Here is a 10,761-nt window from a genome sequence, read left to right on the forward strand (position 1 = left end):
ACATTTAAGTGTCTTTGATATCTGCAACAGATTACAAGATTTCTCATTATGTTGCTGCACAGTTTTAGGACATCCAAAATTTGTGTTTTCCTTTCCCCTGTAGTGGTCTATCTCCAAGCATGCACTTGTATATTCAGCTAGCTTAACTGCTTACTGTTTTGGGGTTGATAAGCTCAGCTGCGGCATTGATGACAGTGAGAAGCCACAATTCCCAGCCATCAGGGAATTTCGAGAAGAAATTTAGTGTAGTGTTTGCAGAAATTATTACCTGAGGTTTCTTAAAAACTGATGTTATATAATGCTACAGGTCTCTGTTCAAGGATCCCATGCACTGGTGCACTTTTATTGGCACTTGCTCTTCACTTGCGTTCTTCTCTGCTGTCTTGATACTGTCAACCATTCAAACTTGCAGGGAAAAGTTTGTTTTCCTTGTCTCCGCATCTTTGGTCTTCTTAATATAACCAAAGGTTTGAATTTATTGATGGAATCTTTTGTTAACTAAAGTATCAATAATTCTTTACTGTTATGCATCTTATTTATCCTCAACGCTTGTGTTTCTATTTCTTTAACATAAAAGTGGGAATCAAACTTCACTCCTTCCATTTTGATTCATTGGATTGGGTAATTGTCATCCAAATAGCAGCATTTGGTGAGAGGTTGCAGCAGATGTTTTATCAGTATCTAGAGAGCCAAGATTCCTTCATCTCGTTGTTTGCTGAAAAATGTTTCAGACCTTATTGGGCTGCAGAATTGTTTGGTATGACCTCTATCCTTTGGTATTTTGTGAATGTTTTCAAGGTTTGAATTTTTTTCTTCTTTTCCATATAATTGTATACACTAGTAAATACTTATTGAGTTTTATTTGAATTATTTATTTTATTTATTATGGTTAGTTGATTTATTGACTTCTTTCATTTGATATATTATGTCATATATATACATATATATTTATTGACAGTTCAAATTTTGTTTTGATACAATTGAAAATGAAAATTATTAAAAAATAACAAGAATTTAAATTTGACTCTATCCCTTATAAAAACAAGTAGCCAGAGTTGATTTTTATTCCTTCGCCGCTAATTTTTTTAATAAAATTAAATTAGTATGCGTTTAAACGTTAAATTATTACTTTCATTTTCTAAAGTCAAGCCTAATATAATATACTTGCTTTACTTTCACGTAAGAACCGAGAATCCGTACCAAAAGGGTGCGCAATGTGTCAAATTGAGAAATAAAATATTTTGAGAGAAAATTTTTTAAGTAAAATGTGGATTTTTTTAATAGGAAAATGATTTTTTCAAAAAATGAATAATTTCAGGGAATAAAAGCGTCATGGGTTTACACTTTCAATCAAAATATATATTAGGTAAAGAAAAATTTTTTATTTATAATCTTTAAGATCCAGATAATTTTTTGTTGGCAGTTATTTTTTGTAAGAATTTTTTTACTTATAGAGAGGAAATCATTTTGATCTGAATTTATCACTTCGATTTAAATTATTAGAGTTTGCACTTTCAATTCAAAAAAATGACTCGAGATATATGATAATTACATTAATATTTTTTAAAATCCATGACAATTCAAAGTATTGAAAACTCAACTTTCATTTGAAGAGAAAAAAATATATTTATGTATATTAATTTATAACTTCATTTAACAATGATTATAAAATTTTTAATTTCATAATAAATGAATAGAGATTAAATCGAATAATGATTACGTCAAAATTTGGAGATAACGTGTAAAAGAAACGGTGCCTTCGAGATCACGTTGTCGCTTAACACCGACAACGAACAGATTCGAGTACACACCATCCAAGTTGCAATGCAATAAACACTGAGCACACGAATATGAGACTTACGTGGCACGACCTCGTTCATCCCATGACATGGCACTCTGGTGATTGGCCATGGTTAAACTGGAGTTATGGGCCGCGATTAGGCGAATGGCTATGGTAGAAAGGGCGCCTAACAGAGGCAGAGGGCAGCGTTTTCCGTGGTACGCCGCCCTGTCAAAATCCAAATCCTGCCCTTCGCTCTCTCCTTCTGATCAATTTAATATTTATTGCGATCTTATTCCACTATAATTGAAACGACGTCATCCCCTCACCCATTTCCAATCCCCTCTCTCCCTTCTTCTTTATTGCTCCCGCAAATGTGGGGATAAGGTTCGAATTTCGAGCAGACCCAATAAACCCTTTTAGATAATATCTCCCTTTGTTTTTTTAGAAAAAAAATACTACTAGTAATTGTTTTTCCTTTCCCATTTTTCCATTTTTTTAATATATCTTGACATAATTAGTAACAATGGGTTTCTGACAGCAGTTGAGTTTTGACATGTTCAAGTTTTGTCAGCATCCGCTTGATTCGGGATATGTGCGCACATACGTATGAATATACGCTAACGTGGTGTATTTCTACGTATGAGGTGTTGGAGGTGCTATCTGAGCAGTTGATATCTTCCTCTCCGTGACTATTTAAAGCTCGTGTCTCCAATTTTCTGGCTTTTTCAGCTTCTGGCTTGGAGTCGTTCGCCTACAAAAAAAAAAAAAAGAGTAATCTCTCTTCCTGCTCCTTAATCATTTACATGTTTTTTTTTTTAAAAATGAGTTTTAGGGTTTTTTTTTCCTGTTTGGTGGAGTTTAAATATCTGTTTGATGGGTGATATTGTTTGGAAGTTTTGCTTATGTTTTAGCCTTTAGGATGAAAAGGACTTGAATAATAAAGGTAATACCTGCAAGCTTATTGGGTCGACTTTCTTTTCTTGATTTGTAACAAGTAATATGTCTGCTTGGAGATTTTTAAAGTCTCAAAACATTTACCAATCATAGTGTTTATTCTTACATTTCTAAATTTTATAAATTTTTTGGTGTGTATGTTTTTGTCCTTATCTTGCTTATATGCTAAAGTTTGCATCTGATTCACTAGCTGGTGTTGCTAGAGGTCTGCATGAGCACGTGTCTTTGAAGAAAATTAATGTTAAAATTTTAGTTCTTTGTTTGGAAACAAGATTTTCAGGTGGTGAATTTGGATTTGATTTTCTCCATAAATTATGAAGATGAGTGTAGTTGCTGTATAAAAATACTAGTAAAAGTTCCATACACCTAAACATTTTGAAGAGTGTTATGGGATTTATTTGAATTTCACTTTTCCAGTTTCGGTAGTACAAATTCACTACTTAAGAGAAATCTAACAAAATCCATGGATTTCAGCATAGTCATAAATCTTATACATTCATGAGTATTACCACACAACTTATGCTATATTTGAAATTCAAATCCTCCTGTCATCAAGTTCCCAAATGCAACCCTGAATAACTAATGTGTGGAAGGTTGAGATCTATTCAATGTTAAGGGTTTCATACTTTCATTGTATTACTTCAAGTACGCTGTGAGCACACTTGTAGTGTAAGTTTTGTGTATTGATTTTGTTTCAGAGGGAATCTAATGGTTATTTTATTTAATCAGAAAATGTTTGACAAAGACTTTTTCACTGAATATGGTGAGGCAAGTCAATATGAAATAAAGGAAGTAGTTGGCAAAGGGAGTTATGGTGTGGTTGCATCTGCAATAGATACTCACACTGGAGAGAAGGTAGCTATTAAGAAGATGACCAACATCTTTGAGCACACCTCTGACGCTACACGCATTCTTAGAGAGATCAAACTCCTACGGCTGCTGCGACACCCAGATATAGTTCAAATAAAACACATAATGCTTCCTCCATGTAGAAGAGAATTTAAAGATATATTTGTTGTTTTTGAGTTGATGGAATCTGATCTTCACCGTGTTATAAAGATAAATGATGATCTAACCCCTGAACATCATCAATTTTTCTTGTACCAGCTTCTTCGAGGTTTAAAATACATTCACACAGGTTGCTTTCTTTTACCCATCAATTGCTGTAAAGTTCTCTCCAATTTGTGCACTTTTTTACCTTTTCCTTTCAATGTTTCAGCACATGTTTTCCATAGAGATTTAAAGCCAAAAAATATACTTGCTAATGCGGACTGCAAACTGAAGCTTTGTGACTTTGGACTCGCTCGGGTATCGTTTACTGACGTTCCTTCTGCTATTTTTTGGACTGTAAGTGATTCCTTCTTGCCATACGACTTGTCTGCTATTCATTGGCATTGTTTATACCAAGTTAGCTATCCTTTGCATTTGATTATCACATTTACATTTCAAGGATTATGTGGCGACTCGATGGTATCGAGCTCCTGAACTGTGCGGTTCATTTTTCTCCAAGGTAATAATATCATTTTTTCACTTACTGCAATTAATGATCTTCACTTAAAAATTGCTAGTCAGCTCTATGGTTTATTTTAAACTGTCTTATTTTAGTTTAGTTTAGGGATTTTATGCTATGGGCAAATATATATTTGAGTTCATGTTGTTGTGTCATTGTGGCTGTCGTTGCTTGAGCGGGTAGAATAGCTGGTGCTTGAGTGAGAAGAAGCTTCTTGCATATCTAAGTTTTTTGGGTTTATGAATATGGATGTTGCAGTTTGCTTTCTTTGCAAGAGTTTGTTGATTCAGCATATCTTTGAATTCTAATCCTCTGTTTTCTTTTTTGTTCTCTCATGCACACATACACTGCTTTTAGAATTTTACTTTATATTCTATTCAGGTGAACAATTTTGAGCTGAAGTCCTTTAAGAACTTTATTAATTGATTCAAAACCTGTGTTTTCTGCAGTACACTCCTGCTGTTGATATTTGGAGCGTTGGATGTATATTTGCTGAGTTGCTTAAGGGAAAGCCATTGTTTCCTGGGAAGAATGTGGTGGATCAATTGGATCTTGTCACTGATTTGCTTGGCACTCCCTCTGCTGAAACAATTGCAAGGGTCTGCTATCTCCTTTGTGATTAGAGAAAATTTTCATCAGCGCTCGTTAGGAACCTCTTTAAGTTACTTCATAGCTTTATTCTAAATGTGGCCAAGATCTTGTTTTCCAACCATGTTGACTCTTATAATATCTGCAGATTCGGAATGAAAAGGCTAGAAAATATTTGAATAGCATGAGAAAAAAGAAACCAATTCCTTTCTCAGAAAAATTTCCAAATGCTGATCCAATGGCCCTAAATTTGCTTAAGCGTCTGATTGCATTTGATCCTAATGATCGTCCATCTGCTGAAGAGGTAAACTATATGGGCTGTGATAGTTTAAGATTTGCATCCCTTTACTTTATACTCTATGACTTACCAACTTCTATGATTTTTCTTTATGCAGGCATTAGCTGATCCATATTTCCATGGATTGGCAAATTTGGACAATGAACCATCCATGAAACCCATTTCAAAATTTGAGTTTGAATTTGAAAGAGGGAAATTGACGGAAGATGACGTCAGAGAGCTAATTTACAGAGAGGTATGCATGTACACAGAGACTAGTTCTTGCCTGAGTGATATTATTCTCAATTTGATGCCCTCTTTCACTATTGTTTACTGTGTTGCCTCTTATTTTTAAAATGCAAACAGATATTAGAGTACCATCCACAGATGTTGCAGGAGTACCTTCAAGGCAAAGATCAAATTAGCTTCATGTATCCAAGGTCAGGCATCTATCTATTTTTTATGATGATGGTTTAGAACAGTTACCAAAAACATAAATCATAAAGATCGAACCCTTTAAGTGTGATGATTGACAGTAAGAATCCAGGTCTCAGCTGTTTGAAATAGAGAGTGATGAATTATTATCTTTCATTATTTCCATCAAAGAGTTCATTTGTTAATTTAGATGCAGAGGTGACAGTGATGCTAAAAATAATTTTTTCTATAAAAGATAGCACCAACTGACAGGGAGTGTCACCTGTGCTGAAAGATGGTCATGATGAGAACACTGTCATCGATCCTGAAATGATATTATTATTAACACTAATTTGCATTTTTCATTGTTCAAAGTATCAGTCTGTGTTCTTATTACTGCAATATTTATCACAAGTTCAGGTTAAATCTCTACATTGTTCTCCCAACATAGGAAGGCTTATTCTGGCATATCCACCTCCAACTTGTGTGGCATTGTTAGTTCAGTCCTAGTAAATTATTATGCGGATTACAATAGTGTGGAGTTTTTCCACTTTAAGCATGTTGCATAAAAGAATATTCTGAAACCTTCTTGCGTTTCAGCAAGCATCTTTAGTGTTGAGAAAACCTTAGGCAGAAGAGAGGAATTATAATGCGACCTCAACTTTGCATTTAACACAACAATCTTCTGGCCATTCATCTAAATTTTAATAGGATTTATCATCTTCTAGTTGTATGATTATATTACCTGAACTTTACATCTTTACTTACTGTTTGTGTCTCTCTTTATTTTAAATGCATTGAACATTAATTCGAGTAAGTGTTTTATGTCAACCCAGCGGAGTTGATCAGTTCAGGCGACAATTTGCCTGTCTTGAGGAATACGGCAAAAATGAAAGAGGCATTCTGCTCCAAAGGAAATATACGTCTTTGCCTAGGTGAATTGCTGGAATATTTTCTTATTTGCAATTTCTTTGTCTGAATGCATGCGTTTATTACACTGGCTATGACCATTTGTTTCTCAGAGAGCGAGTTTGCAATGAAGATACTGATGAACAATCAAAAAAGCGTACAGTGGCTTCTGCTAACCGTGCAACACTTCAAAGCCCTACAAAGTTGCAGGGATCTGGGGAATGGGAATGTGCAAACCAAAATGTTTCAGGGATTCATAACGCCTCTGCCAAACCTACACGCAGTGCTCATCGCCTGTTGAGAAGTGATAGCATCAGTGCTTCAAGGTGTGTCGGTGTCATTCGAAAACCTCGTGAGGTATGTATTCCCGAACTATATATTGGATGGCTGTTTATCAATGTTTTACTTCACAAAGGGGTTTAGTATCCTCTCTTACTTCTCTAACTCTCTTTCCAGGTGCACAATGAAGTACAGAAAGTGGTAGCTTAATGTGCTTGATAACGTGCGCTTGACAAAGATAATCTGCGGTGCTTTGTTTTCTTTTGCTAGGTCAACAACTCTCCTTCCAAGGTTCATAATCTGTCTTCTTAGGCCATAAAATTGTGGAAAGTTACTTGAGCTCTTGAATTATTATTGGCTCTTTAATGAACTAGTGTGTGGTGACCCTGCTGATGTAGCATGTAGCTGTTATTTATGATTCTTCAGAGGAAGTTACTTACCTGTTTGCCTTTTAAGTTTAACAAATTATTTACTCATCCCAATGACAGCAACTTAAGGGAGGCAATTCTTGTGGTCATGAATTGGGCCATTATTGTAAAGATAAAAGCTTATTTGCAGTCGATATTCAATAGTTAACTAGGATTCAGCAACATTTTCACACGATTCAAAATGAAGCATATTCAATTACTGTCACATCTTTAGCATTTTGTTGTATCTGTGAATCCAAAATCATTTCTACCTCAATTGGTGGCAGATACGGATATGCATTGAAGAGCCCATTCATGCATTTTGAGCTTCTAGTGATTTTTTTTTATTTTTTTGCATCCATTTATAAATTTCATTCATTGATGTGATGTTTGATAAGGTGAGAAATTGTCTTTGGATTGGGTCCTGTGAAAATAACAAAAAAATCAACAGCTATCACAAAATTATTAGGTTATAATAGCCTATACTATGTAAAATAATTAAGGATTTATATTTGGGATCTATATTTGATGCATTGACAGTGTAGAGTTTTTATTTATTAAATTTATATTTTTAACTAAATATATTTATAGCTTTCATTTCATATTAAATGTTCATTTTATTATTTTAGAATTTTTAAAATAACATTTACTTTTTCAGAAAGAAAAATACTTTTTCAATATTGCAGTTTTACACACTCATTTGTAGGTCAATATCTCTAATTTTTACAAATTTTAAAGGCAATAATTACTAATATTAAAATTTAATTTTTAATAATATTAATATTTAGTGCTTGACAATATTCTTTTCAGTTCAAATTAAATATTGATTTTTCAAAGGGTAGAGAGTTTTAAAAAGGTAAAGTATTTTTCTTTTACTTTATGGGTCTAGTTATGAACAAATAATAAGGTGAACGTTAGGCGAATCTTTAATGATCTTATATTTGATCAATCTCTTGCCAGATATAACACGCCTATTATTATGCTTCATGGTCAGGAGGCCGTTAGCCTACATGATTCCTTTATAAAGTTCACTGCAAGGAAATCATTTAACACGCTTCCACCAAAACCCTTTTATCGTTATAGTTTTGTTTTAAGTAATCCTCAATAATTGCTGCAAATTGCAGATAGCGTTAGAATATAGGCTGCTGATGTAGGCATTGACGGCAAAGCCTGGAAAGTCAAATTCCCAAATGCTACAAATTATAGCCTCTAAAGTCTAAACAAAGCCAACCAAAATCCCAAGGAACCAAGATTAAGTGCAATGGCACTTAATTTAAGGTGTCAGCACAAGTTCTTATGTTGAACAGGAAATCACTAGGCATCACAGACAATATGATTTCGGTTCTCCTCATTGGTATAAGTACCACCATGAGTCCATTTCACGTGTATTGCACATGCGTTTCCATTCATCTAGCAGTGAATTTTACCGCTTCTAGGTTCTAGCCACTTCCATCAAGTTGACCATGGGAAAGGAGGTGTGCCATGTATTGCTGCAACCAGATAACAAGATACGACTTAGTGAGCATTGAGCAACAGAAGCTCAGAATTTAGCATCCAACATCTTCCAATTTATATAAACTCAAAACAATTTAAAGTACTTTTGATGCATCTACATAACGAAACCAGCAAACTTGTACAGAAAATTTTGGGAGGCATTGGAGCAATTCAAAAAGCACAAGGGAAGGGAGACCTTATGTGGATTTAAGTGTGCAGGTTTTGATTCACAAACCAAAAAAGTCCAAGGATGATGCATTGGTAGATTTTAAGCTGATGGTTCTGCTCCTGTGTAAGAGTTGTCAACTTGCCCCTGTTCCCAGCAGCCCAATTTTTTCAGTAATAGCTGAGGATCTTTCTCTCTAGAGTTTTTTAGGTCATAAACAAAATAAAACACAGGAGGAAAGAGTTGGAGGCAATATATTAGTGTACAACCAAGGGAGAGATGTGAGTGGATTTAAGGCCTAAACAACAGCATAGCAATCACTGATGTCTATCCTTTCAACAAACGAATGTAAAGGCAACTTAATATCTATTTGAAAGAGAAGTTGAGAAAAGAAACCAGTGTGTCTCAAAAACAAGGGAAAGAGTTTTGAGAGGTACAATATAAATAAACTTTAGGCCAGCTGAAAGGGAAAATATAAACTGAACCCCTTGGTTGCAATCTGAAATCAGTACAGCAACCTATTGTCATCAATGTGGTGTTTCTTCCCCATTCAGTAAGGTAGAACTTAGATGAGTTGAAAATCCAATATCTTATTCACGATCATTTCCCTGTTATCACAGCCAAGTTCTTTCACTCCCAAAAGTGACAATGGACCTGTCCCAAGACAAAGTGCCTTGGTGCCTTGAAGTTGAGCAACTCCTCTAATGGATAAACACAATAGATATTGTGAAATTTAAAAGGGAGAGAAGGAGGAGATGAGAAGTATCGTGTGTATCGGAAATTACAAAAAGGAAATATTCCTTCGTTCAACCCAATTGACACTGCTGTCTATGGATAGAATTGTAATCAAGCACCCCAGAACTCAACTTTTGACCCTTTTTACCACCATTGAATTGTAATTGCAACATGCTTTTATTATCACACAATTTTGTTTTTAAGAAGTCAATTAGCTGGGTCTGCTTGAACCCCCATAGGATCAAAAAAGTAATGGCAGATTGTTTCACAAGGCATTTCAGGGCAATATATCATTTTATAAAGTAGGACCAGCAAGAACTTGTGAAACATGGCACAATTTATATCGAAAAATACTTGAGACAATTTACTGCAATATCTTTAAAATTCCATAGAGTTAGCATTCTTGAATTTCTAAAGTAACAACCAAATTGTGCTTGAACCATGCACAAAAAAATTATCACAAGTTAATTGAGGTCTCAACTTTCAAGTAACACCAGAAAACATAACCTTATCTTGCATACCAGGAATGAAAATCTTAAGTAGATTAGTGAAAGAGTGCCAGCACATTCACAAAATGTAACTTACCGCATGATAGGCATATGGCGATTTGCCTTGACGCTCGAAGTGTTTAGCCATGATACAGAACTCAATCGGACCCCACTCTTCGGACTCAAAGCAATTGCCTAATGCTGCTTTATATAACTATCCAAACCAGACAGTAAACAAATACTAATCAAATATATAAAATTTAAGTACTGGGAAAGCAACAAAAAAAGAGAAGAGGGTTACCTTAGCAGTGTCAGTTAAAAGCTCAGTTCCAGCAGGATAAGAAGCATAGAATTGATCAGCCCTTGAATACCCAGCTCTAGTTCTGCAAAATAAACACCAAAAACAACGAAAACCCATTAAAAGAAAACGGATAAAGATGATGAAAATGCATCCAAACTAAGAATTGAACGTACGTGTTGCTTGTATAAGCGTAGCTCAAAACAGCAACAAAGCAATAGAATCCAGTGTAGGACACAACTCTACGGAACTTTTGAATCTTGAGAATTTCCTTAAAGCCGTCATAAAGATTGTAGAGCATCATGGTCGTTTCTGAAATTTTCAAGTATTTCTAAGATAGAACCTATTTTATTGTTGAGACATTTTATCGAACATGTGGCGTCGCGTGCTACCAAGAAAAGGTGGACAGAATCCTCAGCTCAGCTGTGGCTGTTGCGTTAGCAAAACGACGCTTTTTCC

The 10,761-nt window shown here is 34.8% G+C and overlaps 2 protein-coding genes and 1 long non-coding RNA gene across 11 annotated transcripts; 2 read left to right on the forward strand and 1 right to left on the reverse strand.

The window, feature by feature from the left end:
- The first annotated feature begins 6 nt into the window (after window positions 1-6).
- Window positions 7-870, forward strand: LOC110423408 (uncharacterized). Its single transcript, XR_002445822.2, has 2 exons — window positions 7-467; window positions 578-870. It is a non-coding gene; the product is annotated as an uncharacterized LOC110423408 (long non-coding RNA).
- A 985-nt stretch (window positions 871-1,855) lies between these two features.
- On the forward strand, window positions 1,856-7,324 carry MPK17 (MAP kinase 17). Of its 9 annotated transcripts, none has more exons than XM_021436979.1 (12): window positions 1,856-1,998; window positions 2,346-2,554; window positions 3,467-3,875; window positions 3,957-4,084; window positions 4,188-4,247; window positions 4,697-4,846; window positions 4,984-5,139; window positions 5,231-5,368; window positions 5,479-5,552; window positions 6,363-6,461; window positions 6,549-6,792; window positions 6,892-7,324. In XM_021436979.1, exons 3-12 carry the CDS (start codon window positions 3,470-3,472, stop codon window positions 6,922-6,924), a joined length of 1,488 nt encoding a protein of 495 aa, XP_021292654.1. In that variant the 5' UTR covers window positions 1,856-1,998; window positions 2,346-2,554; window positions 3,467-3,469; the 3' UTR covers window positions 6,925-7,324. The 9 variants fall into 9 exon arrangements, with proteins under 9 accessions (XP_021292654.1, XP_021292655.1, XP_021292652.1 ...); XM_021436980.1 differs by having other exon boundaries at window positions 1,861-1,998; window positions 2,355-2,554; XM_021436977.2 differs by having other exon boundaries at window positions 1,874-1,998; window positions 2,325-2,554.
- Window positions 7,325-8,248: 924 nt separating this feature from the next.
- LOC110422931 (uncharacterized) lies at window positions 8,249-10,761 on the reverse strand. Its single transcript, XM_021436983.2, has 5 exons — window positions 10,479-10,761; window positions 10,306-10,387; window positions 10,102-10,218; window positions 8,542-8,611; window positions 8,249-8,508 (listed from the first exon to the last, which is right to left on the reverse strand). Exons 1-4 carry the CDS (start codon window positions 10,604-10,606, stop codon window positions 8,561-8,563), a joined length of 378 nt encoding a protein of 125 aa, XP_021292658.1. The 5' UTR covers window positions 10,607-10,761; the 3' UTR covers window positions 8,249-8,508; window positions 8,542-8,560.

Source organism: Theobroma umbraticum, unplaced genomic scaffold (assembly GCF_002168275.2).
Source record: "Theobroma umbraticum cultivar Fairchild unplaced genomic scaffold, ASM216827v3 scaffold_20.0, whole genome shotgun sequence".
NCBI classification, from domain to species: Eukaryota; Viridiplantae; Streptophyta; class Magnoliopsida; order Malvales; family Malvaceae; genus Theobroma; species Theobroma umbraticum.